Genomic DNA, 25,101 nt, shown 5'->3' on the forward strand with positions numbered 1-25,101 from the left:
AAGGTGGGAAATGAACGGTGGAACGTTTTAGAGAAGGTGTATTATAGCACTGAGAGGCTACAGCTAACAAGAAGACCAAAAGGATGGATTGATTAAAAAATGCAAAGATAATGAATGAGTCGAGGATAATTAACAAAAGTTAATCATTCTCACTTCCATAGCTTATGGAAGTGTCACAACAACCCTGTCTTGTTCAAGTAGCTTCTCTTAGTGCTGAGAGAGAGAGAGAGAGAGAGAGAGAGAGAGAGAGAGAGAGAGAGAGAGAGAGAGAAGAGAAAGAGACTATGATAGATGTTGTTTCTAAGGTGTATTCAGTGATAATGAAAGTGGCCGGGGGTCATCTTGTCTCTTACTGGCCTTACAGCGTGGAAATGTTTAGTTTTTTACACCATTATAATGTTCTTGTTTGATCATTAGACCCAAGCACTGAATATCGGTAGGCTTACGTCTCCAGCTTCAGGATATGTATTATACTGATTTACTATAGCATTTTATGAGTTCAGTAGTTTACAATAGGCATTTAGCAGACGTTCTTAATTCAGAGCGACTGTGGTTCTCAAAACTTTTATTTTGACCATCATAACTAAACATCATAACATAACTACGGCCATACTCTACCCTGATTGGTCGAGGACTAGCTGGCCACCTCTGAAAACTGAATCTAGCTATGCTCGTAACAGGGTCCATGGTGGAAGTGCTTATATGGTCAGCACACTTTCTAGTGAGGAGAATGAATGGAAAATGTACCAATTATATTTTTATTTGAATTAAATACAATCACTGAGTAATTGTGCAACATGGCACCTGGAACAGAGGTCAGAATCAGAATGAACTTTATTGCCACATCACAGGTTTACAGGTGTAAAACAGTGGGTGAAATTCATATTTGCTCCATAGTTGTTTTGTTATTTCCCTAAGAGAAAGGGAAGAAGAAGAAGAAGAGGGGGGCAATGTGGCAGGAGAGATCAATAAAAAAAAGAATGATCTACATATTTACACTGATGCTGCTATAGCGGTATATCTGCTGCTAGCAGAGCAGCAGATATACATGATGTGCTACAGTATGGATGCTAGTTAAGGTGCTAGAAAACAAAACAAAAAAAATGTGTGAGTTATACATAGGATGAGGGTGCCTCGCACCAACGCCTCGCACCGCGAGGCGTTGTGTGCTTGTAGATCTGCTGTTTTCACTACTTTTGTGCGACGGCCTTGCATGGTGAAGCAGGGCTTTACTTGCGACGTACAGATTTGAAACTTGGAGATACAAGGTTTCCACCCGACAACGACGATATAGTCCACATAAGGTAACTGACACTGGTATAATCCGCAGGTAGAGGGAATAGAGCTTGCACACAATGCGTCTCCACACTATACCTGTATGAGTGTTCATGCATACCACTTTATATGCCTGAATTTCAGTGAGATATTGGCCTTCCTCTCCCCTGAGCAAGCATGTAGAAAGGCACTGTACCACCAGGTCCCCCAAGCACTCAAGCATGAGTAAGAGGCTAGAAGCCTGTTTTGAAGCACCCAAACATCAAATCCCATATCCCTTTAATATTCACAGAATGCCGCTATCCAGCCAGCCATTATGATTCTATAGCTCGTCGGAAGAACCCAATCGTCTCCGCAGCTAGCGTTCACTTATTCCTTTGTCCTTTGTCCTGATATATCTTCCTTCCGCCTGCGACGTCTGTCATTATAGTATAAAGTGAAGGCAGAGTGAAGCGAGGATAAAAGGTGTGGGATCAAACATATAAACCCAGCGCTTCATTTTACCCTTCCATATATTTTATATAATGCAGAAATGCGATCTGACATTCAGCTTTTAAATGGAAATTGAGTGAAAGAGCATTATAAAAAGGAGATGTAATGACAATTATTGAAAGGATAATTATAAAAAAAAGGACAGCCGAAATAGAATGGCTTGTTGGTAGATTACGCATCTTCTCCCCGTGCGTTTCGCGTGCGCGATCCGTTCACGTAAATGTCGGCTCAAATAATCCAAGTATGACTCTACAGTAGATATGAAAATTTTCGCTAGCTTAGCCCCCAGCACTCCAGCTATGCTAGCACTAACGTCTAAACAGAAAATGGATGAGAGCTGGGAAGCTATTACAGGGAAAGGACCTGACGTCACTTCTGCTTCATGTCAGACAAGCCATGCGCTATCGATGGACGAGCGGTGACTAGGGAAGGTTAGACGATCGCCGATTTTCGGATAAAAATCATTTATTTCGTTTTTAATGACCCAGTACGGTAAATTACGGCGCGGCTGAGACATCCTTGCTCAGACGTCCGGTATGAAACGGTTTTAATATTAAGTGGCTCCCCGTGGCTTGGAAAGTGTTAAAAAGGCCATTTAGCTAGACTACAAAGATGCAAGGGTAATTTTGAAAATCATGTTGTTGTTTTTTTGTTTGGTTATTGTCTTTTTGAACGCGTGGAAAATTGTCTGTGTATTTTGATTGGTCCCCTGCATTTTACCCCAAGATTTGCACACATTTTCACGACTTTTCAAAAATAGCAGATCTGCAAGCTCGCAGCACGGCACTCTGTGCCACGCTGTGAGATTGTATATCTGCTATTTTTCAATAGCTAAAGTATAAAATAAATATAGCTGCAAGCAGCGATAAAGTGGCCAAGGCATAAAAAGCAGGAAAGCAAAAAGGCATCAAGGGAAAGCAAAGAAGAATATCAAAGAAAAACAAGAAGCAGTGTTCTTCCGAACAGGACTCCGGCAGGTCAGGTAGGTTTTTTTTGGCCTAGTGGTGACTCTATAATAGGCCAAAGTGAAAAGGGTGCCACGTGTTCTTGGGCCTTTCACGGCAATCGGACGCTGCATGCGGGATTTGAAGCATTTTGTTCCAAAAATGTGTTTTGCAAAAATTGACCTGCTGGTGGCGCTATAACAGGCCAATGTGAGAAGGGTGGCATCTGTTCCTTGGCCTAGTGGGAATGTGTGTGCAAAATCTCACACACATAGCAGGCTGCGTTTGAGACATTTTGTTCAAAAAGTGAGCAATCCTGCAAACCTTGGAATTCAATGTTAGCCAATTAGATAGAATAAGATATCTGACAAATCCGTCATGATTACATCACTGTAGAGATACTGTGTACTGATTGTGATTTTCGGATAAAATCTGAAGGAGTAATATCGAAGAATGTGTTTTACATACTGTAAGTCTGCCTTCTGGTGGCGCTATAAATGGCAGATGTGAAAAATGCAGGGCACAGGTTTTTCCTTGGCCTCTGGGAAGTGTGCATACAAAGTTTTACACTAATCGGTGGTTATAGGTAAAAGCACAAATTGGCCTCTACACAACATGTATGCAAAAGACTGTAGGCCTATATGCAACAGACATAAAAAAAACTGTGATACTATTCACCTGGACAGTTTGATGATGTACATAGTAAGCCTTGCTGAGCTATGAAGACCATATGAATCGGCCAGGCTATGAATCTCATAGGGCAGGAGCCTATCTCCTGTTTCTGTAGCGGAAGGCAGCTTGATGTACAAGTACACCCCCTGGACATGACGCTAGTATGTCGCAGGGAGTTACCCCCTATCCAACCCTTGATGCTGAGTTTCAAGCAGGGAGGCACTGGGTCCCATTTTTTAGAATCTTTGGTATGACGCAACCCGGGTTTGAACCCGGTTCTCCTAGTCTCAGGGCAGACACTCAAACCACTAGGCCACTGGAACTGGTACATGATATCATTGCAATCCTTGAAAATCACAACATAGGTGTAGACATGACAGTTTGTATTATAATGCTTGTTTCAGGATTTATGATGCAAAATACATTATTTAGTAATGGCGGATATTAAAATACGCATCAAGGGGGGTTGGGGGACATTTATAGGAAGGCTCCATATCAGACATTGTTCAAGGAACCAAACTGTAAAGTCTACCAAATGTCATGGTATTATGCTTATATAAACCCCAAGCGGGATTCGATCCAACGACCTTCTGCATGAAAGGCATATGCCCTGACCACTACACTAGGCAGCCACAAGATCTGTTAACCATGTTTGTTTTTAAAAAAAAGGTTCTATGTAGGCTGAGTGCCTTGATTTTATTGATTTCTTTTTTATATTTTGGAGGCTTGGGGTGAAATCAATGTAATCTGAGTATTTCTGACATTTTCGAGTGATCATATTTTCTTTTACTCAGAACAGAAAAAAAAAAACGGCCGGTAGAGAAGGGCTCATTTTAAACATGAACGTGATCTGGAGTTAGATCAGACGTGTCAACATTAAAGAGTTTGACATAGGCACATGCCATGGACATCCAGGATGTTAACATCAACTCAACCCGACGTGGGGTTTGAACTGCCAACCATCCGTATACCAGGCACAGGCACTGACCACTACACTACGGCAGTCACACATAATGGACCTGTCATTTAAAAAAAAAAGAAAAGAAAAAAGAAAAAGTTCCATGTAATGTACTTGACGCCTTCTTTCAAAATGATATAGCGCCCCCCTTTGGCCAATTGGGGTAAGATTGGTTTCAGTGATATTTGGACTTACCCTCTACAGTAGTTGTGGGGCTCATTTTAAACATGAACGTGATCTGGAGTTAGATCAGACGTGTCAACATTAAAGAGCTTGACATATGCACATGCCATGGGCAGCCAGGATGTTAACATCAACTCAACCCGACGTGGGGTTTGAACTGCCAACCATCCGTATACCAGGCACAGGTACTGACCACTACACTACGGCAGTCACACATAATGGACCTGTCATTTAAAAAAAAAAAAGAAAAGAAAAAAGAAAAAGTTTCATGTAAATCTACAGTAGTTGTGGGGCTCATTTTAAACATGAACGTGATCTGGAGTTAGATCAGACGTGTCAACATTAAAGAGTTTGACAAATGCACATGCCATGCGCATCCAGGATGTCAACATCAACTCAACCCAAAGTGGGGTTTGAACTGACAACCATCTGTATACCAGGCACAGGCACTGACCACTACACTACGGCAGTCACACATTATAGACCTGTCATTTTTAAGAAAAAAGAAAAGAAAAAAGAAAAAGTTTCATGTAATGTACTTGACGCCTTCTTTCAAAATGATATAGCGCCCCCCTTTGGCCAATTGGGGTAAGATTGGTTTCAGTGATATTTGGACTAACCCTCTACAGTAGTTCATCATGAAATTTTACTTTGCATGTATGTTTTAGAGGCAGAAGAATAATTTGCATAAAACTTGCAATATTCATTGAATCATTAAAAAAGCATGTTTAAATTTAAAAAAAAATCCGATCTGACAGATCTTTAGATATTGGTCCAAAGTTCATGTAAAAAAAGTTCTGTGCACGTGACGCGAAAGTTCCGGAATAAAAGCAGGTTTAAGTGTTTTACAAACTGCTCAAAATGGCAGAAAATCTAAGGACGGAGCGTACTTAACAAAGACACGGATGGCTTCCGCTTGAGTCAAGGCACGCGTGTAACCAAGTTGCATGTCTTCAAACGAAACGAGGCATGACTTATGCCCCTTTAAAGTTTGAGTTTTCAAACGCTTCGTATAGCGCCCCCCTTTGGCCAATTGGAGTAAGATTGCTTTCAGTGATATTTGGACTAACCCTCTACATATTTGCCAAATGCCATGAACGTGTCACTTTGCAAGTATGATTTAGAGGCAGAAGAATAATTTGCATAAAACTGCAATATAGAGTGAATTATTAAAAAATAATGTTTCGCTTTAAAAGAAATCCGCCGAGACATATCTAACCGTATTGGTCCAAAGTTCATGTAAAAAAAAGTTTCGCGCACGTTACGCAAAAATCCCAGGAGGAGATAGATTTTGACTGTTTTTCATATAATTCAAAATTGTGGGAGAGGTAAAGGTCAGAGGTCAAAAGTCAGAGCGTAAAAGTTGTTCGGCATGAGGAGACGCATAAGTGTATACAGGTTTCATTGCTGTACCTGAAACAGGGCATGAGCTACACCAGTTCAAAGTTGGCATTTTTCAAAGGCTTCCTACAGCGCCACCCTTTGGCCGATTGTTGCGAGCTTCGCGTTTTAGCCGTTTGGCATAGTCCTCTGCCATACTGCCGAGTTTCGTAAAAAGCGACTGCACGGTCTAGCCGCTAGAGAAAAAGTGGCGGAAGAATAATAATAACTAGAAAATATTGTTCCTTCGAAACAATTGTGGGCTCGCTTCAAGCCGGAAAACAATAGCTATAAATGTACAAAATGTCAAGATCGCAGGCAGTGCTCTCTTTGACGTTACTGACGTCAAAGATTGGTCCATTTTGTTCCAAAAATGTGTTGTGCAAAAGTTGACCCGCTGGTGGCGCTATAACAGGCCAATGTGAGAAGGGTGGTATCTGCTCCTTGACCTATTGGGAATGTGTTTGCAAGATTTCACGGACATTGCAGGCTGTGTTCATGATTTGAGGTGTTTTTGGCTTTGGACACTTTATCGCTGCTTGCAGCTATATTCATTATTATTATATTTTTTTTGTGTGTGTGCACTTCATAGGCATATTAGATAAAGGTCCTTAGATTGTGTGTAGAATGTTTCATGCAAATTGCAAAAAAAAATCCTAACGGGTTTAAGCGTTTCACAAACTGCTCAAAATGATATAGCGCCCCCCTTTGGCCAATTGGGGTAAGATTGGTTTTAGTGATATTTGGACTAACACTCTACATCTTTGCCAAATGCCATGAACATGTTACTTTGCATGTATGATTTAGAGGCAGAAGAATAATTTGCATAAAACTGCAATATTCATTGAATTTATTTTAAAAAGCATGTTTCAATTTTAAAGAAATCCGATCCGACAGATCTTTAGATATCGGTCCAAAGTTCACGTAAAAAAAGTTTTGTGCACGTGGAGCGAAAATTCCAGAATAAAAGCGGGTTTACGCGTTTTACAAACTGCTCAAAATGGCGGAAAACCGAAGGGCGGAGCTTACTTAACAACGACACAGATGTCTTCCGCTCGAGTCAAAGCACGCGTGTAACAAGTTGCATGTCTTCAAACGAAACGAGTCATGACTTATGCCCGTTTGAAGTTTGAATTTCCAAACGCTTCGTATAGCGCCCCCCTTTGGCCGATTGGAATAAAATTGGTTTCAGTGATACTTTGACTAACCCTCTACATCTTTGCCAAATGCCATGAACGTGTAACTTTGCATGTATGATTTAGAGGCAGAAGAATAATTTGCATAAAACCGCAATATCTATTGAATTATTAAAAAATTATATTTCACTTTAAAAGAAATCCGCCGAGATAAATCTGACCGTATTGGTCCAAAGTTCATGTGAAAAATGTTTCGTGCGCGTAACGAAAAAAACCCAGGAGGAGATAGATTTTTACTGTTTTTCATATAATTCCGAATTGTGGGAGACCTAAAGGTCAGAGGTCAAAAGTTAGAGGGTAAAAGTTGTTCGGCATGAGGAGACGCATAAGTGTATACAGGTTTCATGGCTGTATGTATAACACAGCATGAGCTATACCTGTTCAAAGATCGCACTTTCGAAGGCTTCCTACAGCGCCACCATTTGGCCGATTGCTATAAAAAATAATAGCACACTTCGCCACTGTAAACTGAACACATTGATGTTTTTATTTTCATTTTCTCACTAAGTATGTAGGAGTAGAAAGGAACCGAAGTTCCCGTCTACTGTATGACTGATAGATAAATAAATAATGACAATATCTAAAGTGTGCTCGCCTTATAGGCGAGCCCACAATAATAGTAATGATGAAGTCCAATATCAATGAGTGGCCATTTGCCACTTCGTGGCCTTGGCCACTAATTAAGGCCCCTCCACCTTGGGCCCCAGTAACTCAGTCCCACTTTTCTGCCCCTTGTGACATCCGTGGATGTTCTATAATAACTATGTGTCAGATCAAAGGAACATATTCATGGATCCTTGGAATACTAAATGAGGGCAAAGACAGAGTAAAGAACGAGCTACTGTAAAGTTCCTTTAGGGACATTTTTTGGGGGAGAAAAATACTAAGATTTAAACCACACTTTATCTATACCTTTAAAGGATTGCTCATGGCTGGAAAGAGATCCTAAAATTTGATTTAGAAGAAAAAAGGTACACCCTTGAGCCTTGGGATTCACCATCGAAATGCCAGTATACTCCTCGCAAAATAATAATACTCAAGCAAATTACTGCAAACTAGCTATGGAAAACATACGGACAAACATTTCAGGCAAGCACTCGAGTTAGGTAGTAGGCTACATTTTATAGCAGGGGTCTTCAACAGAGGGTCCGGTAACCCTAGGGGGTCCTCAGAGTTACTACAGGGGGTCCTCCAAATCTTTGAGTGATAGAAACCTTTTATCTCCTGTTTTTATATTAACCACTTGAACCCTAGTGTTCATATTCTGAGAACTTAAGCCAAAAATAGCAGATCTACAAGCTCACAACGCCTCGCGCTATTTTTGGCAAAGAGGTTTGGTGTAGAGGTGAAAATGAGCAGACTAAGTACAGAGTGAAAGGTCAAGTTTATTAAGTATGAATTGTTCAAGTGGTTAAATATCTGAAAACACAAATTGACATGAATCCAAAATACACTGATGATTGTGCGGTCAAACGATTAAACTATATGGAATCTCTGAAAAGGTTGTGGGGGTCCCTGCTTCATCACTCTCTCAACAAAGGGGCCCTTGGCCTGAAAACGTTGAAGACCCCTGTTTTATAGCTAAACAGAGGCATCTAAGACTAAGAGGAAGGGCCTGGCACCCATTTTTTGAATTGGAAACGCTTCCCTATGAAAACAGATAAGGGCGAGCGAGGGATTGAACCAAGGCCACTGTATTGCCCAAACAGGTTAAGCGGAACTTTCACGGCTACGATTTTGTTTCCCCCACCAACCTCCTGTATCCCGACGGGAGGGTTGGGGGTGGGGGGTGTAATCTGGGTGAAGATATCAGGTCCTCTCTGGGTTGCTTGAGAAGCCTTGTGAGGCCCCTCTAGAGATATGAGGCTTTGATATCAAGACCAATTATGTGGTATGAGCGCCACGCACGCACGCACGCACGCACGCACGCACGCACGCACGCACGCACGCACGCACGCACGCACGCACGCACACACACACACACACACACACACACACACACACACACACACATAGACACACAAATATGCACACAGTGTAGTATTACTATACTTGTGAGGTCATCAACATTTTTTAAGACAGTGATTTTATGATTTCCATATTTACATCCTTGGGCATTTTTTTCTACCGTAAGCCCAAAGCTGAAAAATAGCAGATCTACATAGTACATGCACGCAAAGCGTCGCGCTGCAGCGGGGGCGTTGTGTGCTTGTAGATCGGCAATTCTTCGGAGCATGACACCAGCTCGCAACTAAATCAATCTGGAATCCCTAAATATAACTGATAAATGTTTGATACCAACCCCCTAACTAAAGAAATATATGTTGTAACCCTAAATGTAAATTTCAACCATTTGTCTTGTGAAGACCAGGAAAATGGTGCTCGCGCTCAAATTCTACTATAGTCGTGGGGACGTTTGATCCTCACAAGCACAGTATAGCATCATAAACACACACACGCGTGCACAATTACATGCACGTAAACACACCATATACACAGAAACGTGCACTGCCTGGCCTTGGAGCTTGGCAGCCAAGGAGAACAAAGACGTGTGGTGATATGGTTGAAACGCTGGGCAGGCAGAACATGCTCTGATTCTTATCAGCCGCTGCTCAGGAGAGCAGCAGACGATACAGAGACGTAAAGAGAATGAGAGAGTGAGAATCACACATGCTGAGAGACACTTGAAGGAGGTGTGTGTGTGTGTGTGTGTGTGTGTGTGTGTGTGTGTGTGTGTGTGTGTGTGTGTGTGTGTGTGTGTGTGTGTGTGTGTGTGTGTGTGTGTATGTACGTGCGTATGTGCGTACGTGTGGAGACTGCGGACACTCCGCTCACAGCCCTCGACATCAAATATTGATAGCTGTACTGTACATATACACGTGTGCATTGTGCATCAACCCACACAAATACTCCACTTACAGTATACATACTGTGCAAGCACACACACGCGCGCGCGCGCACACACACACACACACACACACACACACACACACACACACACACACACACACACACACAGATAACATTTGTGGTACAAAAGCATGCACACATAATCCTGGATGTAGGGTTAAGCTAGACTCACGTCACGCACGCACACACACACACACACACACACACACACACACACACACACACACACACACACACACACACACACACACACACACACACACACACGCAGGTGATATGTGATAAACATTTGTTTCCGTTCTGAGTCACTTCCACGGTGAATCCCTATAGATTGAGTTTAGCCCCTAGCGCCGCTAATTGGAGCTTACAGTTTGGTCTAGCCCCTGGGCAGTGTGTGTGTGTGTGTGTGTGTGTGTGTGTGTGTGTGTGTGTGTGTGTGTGTGTGTGTGTGTGTGTGTGTGTGTGTGTGTGTGTGTGTGTGTGTGTGTGTGTGTGTGTGTGTGTGTGTGTGTGTGTGTGTGTGTGTGTGTGTGTGTAAATTATGGATGGCAGGGCCAGTGGGAGAGCGGCCACACACTCTGCAGCTGCATGGCTGCTGGCAACAGAGAACAGAGAACTAAAACCAGGCCAGAGCAATGGCATCCAGAGAGCAGGATGAGACAGACAGGTGTTTGTGACAGTGGTCCTCAAACACTTTCATGTCACGGACCCCCAAATAGAAGAAGATTTGTCTAAAAATATGTAATAAAGTAAATAATAATAACACCCATCACCCATCTGGGCAGTGCTAATATTCACCCGCCAGTCAAAAACCTTTGATAGCAAAGACTTTTGATAGCAACTTCATGTTTGGCAACTAGATTAGTTCCATGGTAGTGTGTAGTCCATCCATGCCATCATCTCTTCGCAGCTTGATTACTGCACTGCTCTGTATGTGGGCATTGATCAATCTGCTCTCAGGCGTCTGCAGCTTGTTCAACATGCCACCGCTCGCCTCCGTACTGGCAAGAAAAGGCGCGATCACACATCACCCACCCCAGTCGTTGCCTTGCCTCTCACCACTGGCTTCCTGTGTCAGTTTTACAATTTCACTGTTTGTTTTCAAAGCCCAAAAACGGGCTGCATGGCTCAGATAGCTATAGCTATATGGTCTGAGCTCATTCAGCCATACGTACATCCCAGCCAGACCCTGGAGGTGGGCTGTTCAGTTGCTCCTGATCGTACCCGGAACCTCATGTACAGTGCTGTAATGTAATACAGTGGTTCTCAACCTGTGGGTCGGGACCAAAGTATTTTGGGTGGTCCCCAGATGATTAACTTAATGTGCAACACTGTTTTCTCACTCAACAGTAAACAAACAAGCAAAAGGTTTAAGTGTATAGAGGATTTCTGCACATTTCTAAAGTGAAAATGTAAGGTCTTTCTAATACATCTAAAATGTCAAATTAAACATTGGCCAAATTCTCAAATATTAGAGGCTGAAATTGTGAAAATAGCCGATCTACGTGCTCACAATGCCTCAGATCTGCTATTCTCACAAAAGAACTGTGTTATACAAAATGTAATGCCTCAACTCTTAGTGCTCGTCAGGGTGGGGGGTCCACAGTTAAATTATGATTATTTTGGGGGTCGCGGCCTGAAAAGGTTGATAACCACTGCTGTAAGACTAAAAGGGACGGAGCCTTTGCAGTGGCCGGTTCCATATTGTGGAACACTCTGCCTCAGTCCTTGGAGGTTTTTAAATCTTTATTAAAGACACAATTCTCCCTGGTCTTTAATGCTGCTTGACCACGTATACACCCTTGCTGTGTATACTTTGATGCTGTAGACTTTGATATGCTGTTTTCTTTTATTATTGTTGTGCTCTGTTTAATGTTTTTTTTTTCTTCTTTAGGCTAATTATTTTCTTTTGCTTTAATTAGTTTTTCTTCTTCTTGTTCTTGTTCAGCGCTTTGGTTCGACCTTGGTTGTTGTAAATGTGCTATAAGTAAAGTTTGAGTTGAGTTTTTGCTGACTGAACAGTTGACGGGACCCTAACATACATTGTTACTTACGTTTCTCTATTGTCCTGTATTGTACTGTATCGTCCATTGTCTAGTCAGAAAATAATTGTTTAGAAAAAATAAATAAATAATATAACAATAACAATATAATAACAATAGAAAGAATATCTAAGAAAAATAGTAAGAAAATATAAGGATTTGGAGACATAAAAGGAAATGGGATAGAACATGAAAAAGGAAAATCAAGGTGCAAAACCATAGCTGTGAATGAGATGTGGGAAAATTGACTAATGTATTAGGGAATATTACAGAATTTTTAATTGATGCAAAATTAGATAGACGACACATTATCACTATCCAGAGCACTGCTTTGCCTCATTGTTATTCTTGTTTCCACTATTATTTTCTAGTTAGTTGTCACTGCCGTACTTGCAGGAATAAATTAAAGTCCATTTATTTTATTTATTTATCTATTTATTAAGCCTTTTCAAGTTTTAGGAGGTAATCTTTAAGAGGGAAAACTGCAGTCAAACAAACAGCTACAGTGTATCAACCAAACCAACAACCTCACTCATTCACAAACACAATGGAAGTTATAAATGATACAGGTGTCAATTAGTTAGCTGATGCACCACTGGGTGTGTCTCTCTCACAGACAAATATTCGTGCACTCACTCACACAGATAGTAAGCCTTGGTGAGCCATGTGGCCCATTGGGCCGGACTCTATCTCCTGTTTCTGTCCCCGGCCATGATGTGCAAGTACACCCCCTGGACATGACGCTATTAGGCCGCAGGGACTTACCCCCAGTCCAACCCTTGATGCTGCATGCCAAGCAGGTCCCATTTTTATAGCCTTGGCAGCGGTCTAAAATGTTTTCAGGCCAAGGACCCCTTAGTTGAAAGATAGATGAAGCAGGGACCCCCAAAACCTTTTCGGAGATTCCATATGGTTTCATCGTTTGACAACACGATCGTCAGTGTACTTGGGATTCATGTTAATGTGTGTGTTCAGATATTTAACTACTTGAACCGCCATTACTTAATAAACTTCACCTTTCATTATGTGCTCCCCTCTACACCAAAGCTCTTTTCCGAAAATAGCCGATCTACAAGCTCACAAAGCCTCCCAGAGTGGGGCGTTGTGAGCTTGTAGATCTGCTATTTTTGGCTAAAGTTCTAAAAAAATGGACAATAGGGTTCAAGTGGTTAATATAAAAAAGGGGGAAAAAAACACGTTTCTATCACACAAAGATTTGGAGGACCCCCTGTAGTAACTGTGAGGACCCCCTAGGGGTCCTAGACCCCCTGTTGAAGACCCTTGGTCTTTGGTATGACACTGCCGGGGGACAGTCCTTCCCAATCTCAGGGTGGACCCTCATACACAGATCACAGATACAATACGATCACAAACTAATAACGCAAACAGACACTGACCTGAGCGACATGATCTTGTAGGCGTCGGGCAAGTAGCAGCGCGTGTTCTCCATCTGGGCCGGGTCCGAGTCGCAGATCTTGTCGTCGGTGCGTCCGTAGTTGGCGCTCTCGATCATGATGACGTCGGTGCCCGGACAACGCAGCTCAATGGGGTAGGACTCACAGGACAGCTCCCTGCGCACCACCGCCATGGGGATTGGAGCACGGCTGAACGCTGCACGCAAGACACAGGGGAAATGCAAATGATGTTAAACTTTTATTTTGCTGCGCTACTCCTCCCACAGTTTTGGTGGCTCGCACTTGGGACTCGTCTGCTTGCATTTTGCCAAAAGATATGTTATATAGTTTGTTTATATTAATTTATTAGTGAATACATTTTCTCCATTGAATTGAATGAGAAAATGCAAAAATGTAACTTTTCCCAAATATGGAGATGACTAAGATCATACTGTAGATGTCTGACATCAAAGACCACATGAGACTGACACAGTATGTCCATAGTTATACAGTATATGGGCAGTTCAAGAAATGGGATTAATATTGATGACATCAGGAATCTCCATATATGGGCATAACAGGGACAGTGACTCGTGTCACAGCAACCACACTTGCAATTTCCTAGAATTGCATCTACCGGTATCTATTTATTTATAATAATGTTTTCCTTCCATGTATTTCCATGTGCTCCTCTTGCCAACACCCGAGCATCATGCTTCAGCGATACCGCCGTCTGCCGTTCCTTTGGCACAGCTCCCTGGGTAATTTACGTCGCCGTTGAATCGTTATCACAACCATGATAAGTCCATGTTTACCGTTGTTTCACCTAAGCTATGCGTGCTAATAACACAGATGACAGGCCTGTCGAGCGCGGCGGCGTTTGATCGGTTTGAACGTTGTCAATAAACCCCGCGGCTGAGCGATATATGAACATGATAACCGAAGCTCCGTTCCACTCATAAAACGCTTTCTGTGGACACAGCGCCAACTCACCTGCCATATCTGATGATATACAGTACCAGACATAATATTATTGTCACGGCCATTTCTCTCACACATGATCAATCTACACGCTCACAACGTGTCACAATGTGTCACATCGTGACGCTTTGTAAGCTTGTTGATCGGCTATTTGCAGCATGCTAGAGCAGTGGTTCTCAACCTTTTCAGGCCGCGACACCCCAAAATAATCATATTTTAACTGGGGACCCCCCACCCTGACGAGCAGTAAGAGTTGCATTACATTTTGTATAACACGGTTCTATTGTGAAAATAGCAGATCTACATGCTCACAACGCCTCGCAACGCAAGGCGTTGTGTAGATCGGCTATTTTCACAATTTCTGCCTCTAATATTTGACAATTTGGCCAATGTTTAATTTGTCATTTTAGAGGTATTAAAAAGTCCTTAAATTGTCACTTTAGAAATGTGCAGATGCCCTCCATACACTTAAACTTTATGGTGGTTTGTTTACTGTTGAGTAAACGTTGCACATTAAGTTAATTTTGGGGGACCCCCCAAAATAATTTGAGGACCCCCCTGGAGGTCCCACCCCACAGGTTGAGAACCACGGGTCTTGAGGACAAAAACGCTTTCTTCTTTAATTGCGTCCAAGACATTCTGATTGTCTCGAAATGGCTCCCCCACCCACGCCCATTAACACCTTCTCTGAAAACCTATAAGGCAACTGTCATCATGCAACAGTATTTTCTACTAAACTTAGTTTAATTTTTGATTCAGTCCTCAACTTTGACAAGAAGTATTATTTTTTCCATCTTAGAACAACCTCCAAAGAAAAAAACATTCTCCTTTCCATCTTAGAACAACCTCCAAAAACAAATCAGTCTTGTCCTTTCATGACCTAGAGACAGTCACCCAGGCCTTCATCTCATCCTGTTTAGTATTCTGCAATTCTCTGTATTTTGGAGTTCAGTCAATCATCTCTGTCTCGCTTTCAGCTAGTAAAAATGTCACTGCTACTGAGGTTATTTCTACAGCGTATGTATTTTATTGCGACCGTAGGTCGCAGTTTAGAATGTGAACGGTCACAGCTTGACACTGGTTCTATGGGTTTGTCGCTCTGACATCATGCTCTGACATCATTGTGATGTCAGGGGAACCACTCTTAACAGAATGGGTTTATGCGACCTCGCCCTTTAGGCGTCCTGAGGCGTCTTACTAGTACAGTAGATTATTATATTATACATATATTATGTTATTTCTGCTTACCTTTCTATTTTTGCCAGACCCATGAAATGGGTAGGCCTACATAAGCAAATGTCGGTCTGTCCGGGTTTTCTCCATAGATGGTCATGATGATGACATGATGATGACATGAGGGAGGGATAGACCGACAGACAAAGCCTTCATGTCATCACAATGACATGAGGGAGGGACAGACCGACAGACAAAGCAAAAGGCTTTGTCTGTCGGTCTGTCCCTCCCTCTTTTCTCCATATTTGGTCACAATGATGTCACAAATGATGATGACATGAGGGAGGGACAGACAGCCTATAAAGGGACAGACAGCCTATAAATGTACCATTAGATTTATAGGCCCAGAGGGTTGGCAGAACCGGGGTCTGGCACAACCAGGTTGACCTGGTCTAGTTATATCATTGCTTATCTTTATAGTTTGAGGTAATCACATGAACCCTAACGTCCGTATTCTGGCTACAGTGTATGTCATAATGGGCAAAAATAGACAAACATTCAGCTAAAAATACACAAACATTTTGGTGAAAATAGGCGAATAGATCGGCTAATGTTCGCTATTGACGTACAACAAAGTGTATAGTGGTTTAGGTGTTTTTTTAATAGCTGTAAATAATTGAAGTTTCTAAACTGTTGTTATAGTGTGATGGACCCTTCCTCACCAAGACAAACACCTACACCATATAAAAAGATTTCTGGTTCTGCTTCTGATCAGCCTGCTTTTAGCTCCCAGTCCACCACAGGATCCGTGAAGGTTCTATTATTGTCTTGAAAGCATTAAATTGGCGTGCCAAGTCCTACATCACTGATGCCCTCAGTCCTGCCCTGGGTCACCGAGGGGCTCCAATCAGCGGCTCCTGGCTGTTCCACAGCCTCCATTAGCGCTTAAATGTGACCGTTTCTTTGAGGTCAGTGCACAGAGGCTGTGGAACAACCTATACCTCTGGTGGTGATCCTTCCATCTCTCACTGAAAACTCACCTCTGTGCACTAGTGCACTGGTTCTCAGTTGCAAGTGGTCCCCGGATTAATTGGCAAAACACAAAGATTGTATTGATAATATGACATTAATCAAACAACTAAACACTGCCAGCTATTTTTCATTTTTCCTTACCTTTTCAAGTAGTCACAGAATATGTTCCTATTTGATTCCTATTCCTATTTGATCGACTCCCCGGCGGATCAGGGAGATGGACAACATTTCCTCTATCTTTCAGTGTAAAAGAAAGCGAGTCATTTGGCCACTCCTAAGCAGAGATACTCCCACTACAATAACCCCTGTTTTTGTGACCGAAGGTCGCAGTATACCATGTGAAATGTCGTACCCGATGTCTCTGGTTCACATTGGCACATTTCCTGGGGCAATCTGCCCAGATCATGCATGTCATGCATGTCTTCTTCTTCTTTTTTAGTTTTTTACTCTCAAAAAAGCATCTGCAAAGTAGTGCATTTGAAACTACATTGCAGTGCACATCATGGGGTGATCACTGCTTGCCTCCTGTGAATTGTTTTATTTTAATTTGTGTTTATTTTATTTTTATTTTGTTGCTGAGTGAGGTCAGCAGCCAAAGTGACATGAGTGAGATGAAAAAACCTGAGTGAAATGTGCCAATGTCAACCAGAGACATCGGTAGCTTGTCCTTCCGTAACGGAAGTGATGTCACGTTACATCACTTCATCAAAGATCAAACCCTGGATATCCATACTGTCACTGTGACATCACTGTCTGTTCCACTTTCTGACTTCATCAATCCCAGGCCCTAACTGGCCCAAAAGCCTGCTTTACTGTGATTTTGAATTAGAATTAGAATTGGCGCACCCTGAGGTGTCTTACTAGTATACAGAGAGGCGAGGCTAAATGAGGAAGTGGAGAAAAAGGCGCTCTAGTGAGGAAAAAAAAACAGAGAGCTAATCGGATGAGCTATTTTACATATTTTTGCAACGCGCAGAGATGAGTTAGGCAGGAATTGTGTTCATATAAAATGATAATAAAAACGTTGTATTTTTTTCTTTAAAACCTTGAAAATGTGTTTTCATTGTGATAAAGATTAATAGCAACTTAAAGTATACTATCGTCACTGTCGGGCAGAAACCTCGTATCTCCAAGTTTCAAATGTGTACGGTTTTTTCGCTAAGTAAAGCCCTGCTTCATCATACAAGGCCGTCGCACAAAACTAGTGAAAAGAGCAGATCTACAAGCACAGTGCGAGGCGTTGTGTGCTTGTACTGTAGATTGTCTGTTTTCACTAGTTTAGTTCATTTTTTAAATGATAAATACAAAACAAACGCTTTTGGACATACAAGGTTTCCACCCGACAACAACGCAATGTTGGTTCCATTGATCCAAGCCGGAACACAATTGATTGATTGATAATTAAAATAAACTCTGAAAAAGTGTGGTCAGATGGCTGGGGTGTTCAAGTGGGGCCAATCCAGAGAAAATTGAGAAGGTTTGTTGTGTTCTATTCTCTGTGTCAATGCCTTCAGGTTGACCCGTGTCTATTCGTGCTATTTTTGAACAGCACCGTGGCCACTGGCTATTGTTTTGCTTTATAAATGAAAATGTACGTAATTGCATTTCAAATGTGCACCGCCAGCCAGCCAAAAAGGTATTGTACATTGCTTTGTTCTCAACCCAAATATGGGTCCCTTTTATGTGTGGACCAAATTACCCTTCCTACGCATACGGTCTCTGTGCATAATTATGAATTCAGACAGACTATAAGCTTGTCCTGTCCACCGCTACAAGTGACCTGACTGACTGACTGACTGACTGACTGGCTGGCTGGCTGGCTGGCTGGCTAGCTGGCTAGCTGACTGACTGACTGACTGACTGACTGACTGACTGACTGACTGACTGACTGACTGACCGACTGGCCGACGGACCGACAGACCGGCTGACTGACTGACTAACTGACTGACTGACTGACTGACTGGCTGGCTGGCTGACTGACTGACTGACTGACTGACTGACTGACTGACTGGCTGACTGACTGACTGACTGACTGACTGACTGACTGACTGACTGCCTACCTACTCCAGAAACGAACTGACTGCCAACAAAATGGTAATTACAGTTGTGCAGTCAGCGGTTCTCTATTAGTCGGGACAGAGAGGGTAATAGCTGGGCAGTTTCTACATGCACTTAATGCTCTGGGTATTACTCAAAGATGGTGGTGATTTTGTCAGACGCTGGAAATCTTATTAGTGGGTCAGCGCATGCTACCTGCAGCAGGCAAAATACCTGATAAAGTACTGACAATTTGCATAAAGCCATACGATGTAACAAGCTACTGGTATAGCTCTGTGTCATTACTGTGTTTGTCCATAGGAAAGGAATGGTGAAAAATGAATGCTGCGATATTCTTGAATATAAAATGCATAAATAAATACATTTCTGTGACATTTCCGTGGCCTACATTATATATTATTATTTTGTTTCAGGGGCCGCCACCTGATTCAAAATTGTATTTAATTTTGTTCATTGTGTAAAAAAATGCTTTCAATTTACCCCATGTCTATTCGTGCTATTTTTGAACAGCACTGTGGCCACTGGCTGTTGTTTTGCTTTGTAAATGAAAATGTACTTAATTGCATTTCAAATGTGCACCTCCAGCCAGCCAAAGGTATTATACATTGCACAAAAACCTATGTACTGTATGTGTAATTGCTATTGTGAAAAACATACCATTGACTGGTTACTGTACATTCTACTGTATATCCCCAAGTATACTGTAGGTACATACTGTACATTGAAGTGTGAAACATACAGTATCCTCACACTTTTTCTTTTCATCCGCAGGCATTGCAAATAAAATCTGACACGTTACTGTAAATCCACTCTCCCTGGCTCCCATCCCGGGGCCTACAAACTAATTTAAGCGTTAAATGCTATTAAATCAATGTGCATCTCACCACAGTATGCACCAATGAGCCACGGAGCCCTGCCTACTGCGAATAACTCATATAAGTGAAACCCTGCTGTTGTCTATAAAGTATTAAAACATCGGCGCCAATGCATCATCACACGCCTCTTTCACACACAAGGTATTTCACTCTTGGAAGGGTGCAATTGGTTGTTTATGGTTGAATAATTGATTTTAAGGCATTGAGGGAGAAAGGGGAATAGTGAGAGAACGTCTAAAACCAGCCTCAAAACTTTGTTGTATTCCCCACCTAATTCAAATCGCCTTTTCTTTTTCTTTTTTTTACAATTTAGTTTGCCTAGTTTCTGACCCTTGTTAACCTTTATTTTCATAAAGTTGTTTTAGTTTGTTTTGTTTTGTTTAGTAAAGCGACTTTGGGTATCTAGAAAAGCTCTAGATAAATTGCATGTTGTATTATTATTATTAACATGAGAGACAACTGAAAAGTGCACACTGTAGTTACGCAGTAGAATCCATCCATAACTCTGAGGTCATACAAATGGACCTGTAAGGGTCTGTTTGGTTTCAGCACATTTGTACACTCTCAGAGTGAAATGAACCCTCTGGATTTTAGGGAGTACAGTACCGTTAAAAAATTACAAATCGGGGCGCCCGCTGGCCTACTGGTCCAGGCATATACAACTTAGGCATGGCCACGTAGGCATGGATGCCTGGCAGCGTCGCCGGTCCGATTCCCGATCCAGACTACCTTTGCCGCATGTCACTCCCCCATCTCTCCCCCCATTTCCTGTCAGTCTACTGTCCTATCAATAAAGGCATAAAAGCCCCAAAACAAATCTTAAAAATAATAATAATAATAATTACAAATCATACCCACACACACACAAACACACACACACACACACACACACACACACACACACACACACACACACACACACACACACACACACACACACACACACACACACACACACACACACCCATCCACCAACCACCCACCACCATCTCTTCACGTGTTCTTCCTGCTGCCTATATAGCCACTGGTGATACATGCGTGTGTGTTCATTAGAGAGGACATTTGTAGTAAATGCCAGTTATATGTCAGTCTTATCTGCGAGCTGACGGCTGCCTTTATGAGCGCTGGGCCCTAGAGCAGCCCATCTACACAGCTGTTGCCGTCAGGCAAGAAACCTTGTATTTCCATCATTTTCATTCACGTTTCGTTCATGATTTTTTTCATCATACAAGAGAGTCGCACAAAAGTAGTGATACACAAGCTCACAACACAACACACACGCAATCTTGTGGATAGGCTATTTTGACAATTTAAAAATGTTTTTAAAATAATAATGAGAAAGGAACGGTTTTGGACATAAGTTACAAGGTTTTCACCAATTGTCAGTGATACAGTACGTATACATTTGTGTGCATTACTTTTGTGCACAGCTGATTGTGTGTGTGTGTGTGTGTGTGTGTGTGTGTGTGTGTGTGTGTGTGTGTGTGTGTGTGTGTGTGTGTGTGTGTGTGCGCACACACGCATGTGTGTGTGTGTGTGTGTGTGTGTGTGTGTGTGTGTGTGTGTGTGTGTGTGTGTGTGTGTGTGTGTGTGTGTGTGTGTGTGTATGTGTGTGTGTGTGTGTGTGTGTGTGTGTGTGTGTGGCGTGGTGAAGGGCAGCATTAAGCCGTGCTCGGGCGGAGTGTCATTGAGCTCATTCACATTCGTGGCTGCATCCGTGTAGCGATGACGCTCGCCCGGCCAATGAGAGCGCAGCACGGAAAAGGGAGAGGAAAGGACAGGGTTGCCATGGTTACCGTGACAGGAGGAGTGAAGGAACGAAGTGCCTCGCCTTGCTTTGCAAGCGGACCTTAGATTCAGTGTACAAAACACAGGTACTGGTTAGGGGTGGGCGATGTGGTGATAAATATTGTTGAGGTGATACAATGTCTCCACAATATGCCTTTTCAGAGATATCATATATATCGTGATACAATGAGGGAGCCTTATAAATAAATCCTGTTGAATTGTCAATACAGAGATTCAATGCAGAATTAATTTAAATCTGCAATTTGGTCTTAATCAGTAGTTCTCAAACTTTACAATGTCAAGGTCTCCTCTTAACTCTGACAGTATACAAATGTTTCAATGTAGACCTCCCAAAAGGATCCTTTTCTTTTAGCTTTTGTTACCTTGTAGGTGGTTGTACTGTTAATAACCATAAAAACCAACATGAAAAAGATTCATGGTAAGATTGTGTATCGTGATACCGATTGGAAAAATATTGTAATATTGTATTTTTCCATATCGCCCACCCCTACTGTAGTACTGGTTCAGGTTCCGGCGCGCGTGTGTGTGTGTGTGTGTGTGTGTGTGTGTGTGTGTGTGTGTGTGTGTGTGTGTGTGTGTGTGTGTGTGTGTGTGTGTGTGTGCATCAACATGTGTGTGTATACAGTACGGGTATATTCTTCACTCAGAAGCTGCTATTTTTAAAGAAAGTGAAAAGAAGAAATGATGAAATTGTAATTCAGTCAAATTGATACAACCAGAAGGAGGGATTAAACTGAATTATCTTATCAAAACTAGAGGCATGGATCCCCGTTCCCACCCCGAGAGTGGTTGTGTCTCTGGGTGCTACTTGCTACAGGTGCAAAAGGACAGGCCGGGGCGAGCGTTGTAAGGCAAAGAGGTTGCTATTTTTGGCAAAGAGGTTTGTTGAGGGAAAGGAAGAGCAGTATTTGACGGTTCAAGTGGTTAATGTTACAGTAAATACATTGCACATTTCATTCCCAGTTGGGAAATATAGTCTGTCTGATATGTTGGATATTTATGTTTTGTATCAAAAGAATTACAATTTTACAACTAAAATCCACATGAACTCTGGCATCCCAACGCTGGCATCATAAATGTGTCTTTCTTTAAAAATAGCAGATCTAGAATTAGCGGGGGATTTCCGGCGGCGCCCTCCGCGTTAACACCGGCATGAGTTTATAGTTCCCTTTTATGGTTCCATCATGTCGGGCTTTTTACGGGCAGCGCGGACACGTCTTGCGGCGCTGGGCGGCGGCAGAGCTTGAGAGAGAGAGAGAGAGGGTTAATCGAAGCGCGGCGGCGGCGATCAATAGCGGGGATCATGAAGCTGCCGTCTAGACGGAGGCTACGGCTCACATGTCTCTCAGTGTAGGGTTACAACACAGGGGCCCCGCTGGGGCATAAAGGGACCATTATGACATGGACACACACATGCACACATGCATGTGGATGCACATGCAAAAAAACAGACAGACAGACAGACAGACAGACAGACAGACACACACACACACACACACACACACACACACACACACACACACACACACACACACACACACACACACACACACACACACACACACACACACACACACACAGTGGTGTAAAAAGTACTCACATATTTCACTTAAGTAAAAGTATCAATACCGCAATATAGAATTATTCTGTTACAAGTACAAATTCAAAATGTACTTGAGTAAAAGTATGAAATTGTTGGCATCAAAATTTACTAAAAGTAAGAGTACAAAATGTTTGAAAATAGCAGATCTACAAGCTCACAACGCATCACGTTGTGAGCTTGTAGATCGGCTATTTTCAAATAGCCTATACAGTACGTATAAAATACGGCTAAAGTGGTTAATGTATGTTTTGTAATATTGTAATTTATATCTGCAAAGTAACTATTAACTCAAGTTTCCAATTAAATGTAGTGGAGTAAATGTACAATATTTTTATTCGAAACGTAGTGGAGTAGAAGTAAAAGTATTGAGTACAAATACCTCAACATTGTACTTAAGTACAGTACTTAAGTAAATGTATTTAGTTACTTTAACACACCACTGCACGCACACGCACGCACGCACGCACGCACGCACGCACACACACACACACACACACACGCACACACGCACACACACACACACACACACACACTCCACCGAGGCAAAGGGAGGCTTTCTTTATGCCTGCTGAGTGCCACACAGACTTCATTAGCAGTAGCAAATGGCCTGTCTGTGTAGACAGTAAAAATCCTCAGTGTTAATCCATTTGTAACTCTCAGAGAGTGTTACAAATGTAACCAAAACCGTACATTTGTAACACTCTCTGAATTGAATTAAGTCCCCCCACACACATACACACACACGCGCGCGCACCGTGCACTGTCATTTCTCAGCGCGTCACCTCTTGATTCATCCATTTACTCTAGAAGACACATATATACTCTCAGTACACTGCCTGGGCCTATAAAACCATGTCGTTTAAACTGGCTCCAAAGGATCCACTTCATATTTCTCTCATATTTTAGCTCCTCGCGCGTGTGCGGGAGTGTGAGTGGTATACACGCTCGTGCGTTCAGTTAAGTGCCTCTCCCGGAGCATACACACACACACACACACACACACACACACGCGCGCGCGCACGCAAGCACTTACACACCGATATACTCAGTAAATATTATGCACACATACTAAAGTGCATGCAGGCAAGCACATGTTAATGTGGCTGTCATTAGTTGTGTTAGCGGTGACAGAATCTTGGCAGCCATGGACAGTAGAGACAATCTCGGTCAGACACTCTCTCATTGCCTCTCGGGGCCGAAACAAAAAGATATCGATTTTTACATTTGGCCAGAGGAACAAGAGAGTGGGGGAAGGAGACAGATAGATGGAATGCAAGAGCAATAGAGGGAAAGAGGGAGAGAGATTTAAAAGGTAATCTCTCACTTGGACTGCCAAAGTGATCACCAGGGTGAAAGAACCTGAAAGGTTCAGCTTGAGGATTAGCATCAGAGACGACACTTGGACATATTTCCTGCATGTTGTGGATGAACACAGCAAGTTTGAACTTAAAGCACAAACATGTTGTAACTTTTACTTATACCCATGGGATTCAAACACCGGTCGCACCGGCCACATCAAAGAAAAACTATCTTTTTGGCTTTTCAGGCAGTACTGTCTACTTGTCAACCATAGGTGTCCTTTCTGTGTGAGTTTGCATGTTCTCCCCTTGTCCCCTAGGGTAGTATTAACCTCGCATCACTAGGCTTTCTCTGGGAAAAGCCTGGTATTCGTTTACTGTACAACGGGCAGTTTGATCCTGTCTAGGCGGAAACCACAAGCAGAAGAAGCGGCGTTGCTTTGTTTTGGTTCCCGCCGTTTGTTTCCCCAATCCCTATTAAAATTCTCGAGTAGCCTAGTGTAGTCTTGCCAGATGCTACAAGTTGGACTAAAAGATGCATATACCAAACACATTTTCCAAAAGCAAAACTACGCCGCATCAAGGGGTTTATTAGGTAGGCCCTAAAAGTATGTATTTGTGCGCAGGGGAATTATTTGGGGTTAAAACTGAATCCGGTTTGATCTTTCTGGCCAAATTGTAGTCCTTTGGGGACTACAACATGACATAGAGTGGTTTCCGCTCCCGACCGGATCAAACCCCGAAAAGTGAAGAGATCCCAGGCTAGGATAGTTGTTGCGACCGAAGGTCGCAGTATACCATGAGAAATGTTGTAGCTTGTCCTTCC

At 42.5% G+C, this 25,101-nt stretch overlaps 1 protein-coding gene across 1 annotated transcript in view; it reads right to left on the reverse strand.

The window, feature by feature from the left end:
- The window catches only part of LOC308281449 (adhesion G protein-coupled receptor L3-like), a gene marked incomplete at both ends in the record, with an annotated part of 185,142 nt that overhangs the window by 154,068 nt on the left and 5,973 nt on the right, over positions 1-25,101 (reverse strand). Inside the window, one exon of the mRNA XM_080721626.1 lies at positions 13,450-13,663. Within this exon, the coding sequence (XP_080577752.1) occupies positions 13,450-13,663 (214 nt within the window). The remainder of the gene's footprint in view (positions 1-13,449; positions 13,664-25,101) is intronic.

This window comes from Nannobrachium achirus (assembly GCF_963921795.1).
Source record: "Nannobrachium achirus genome assembly, chromosome: 3".
Taxonomy (NCBI): Eukaryota; Metazoa; Chordata; class Actinopteri; order Myctophiformes; family Myctophidae; genus Nannobrachium; species Nannobrachium achirus.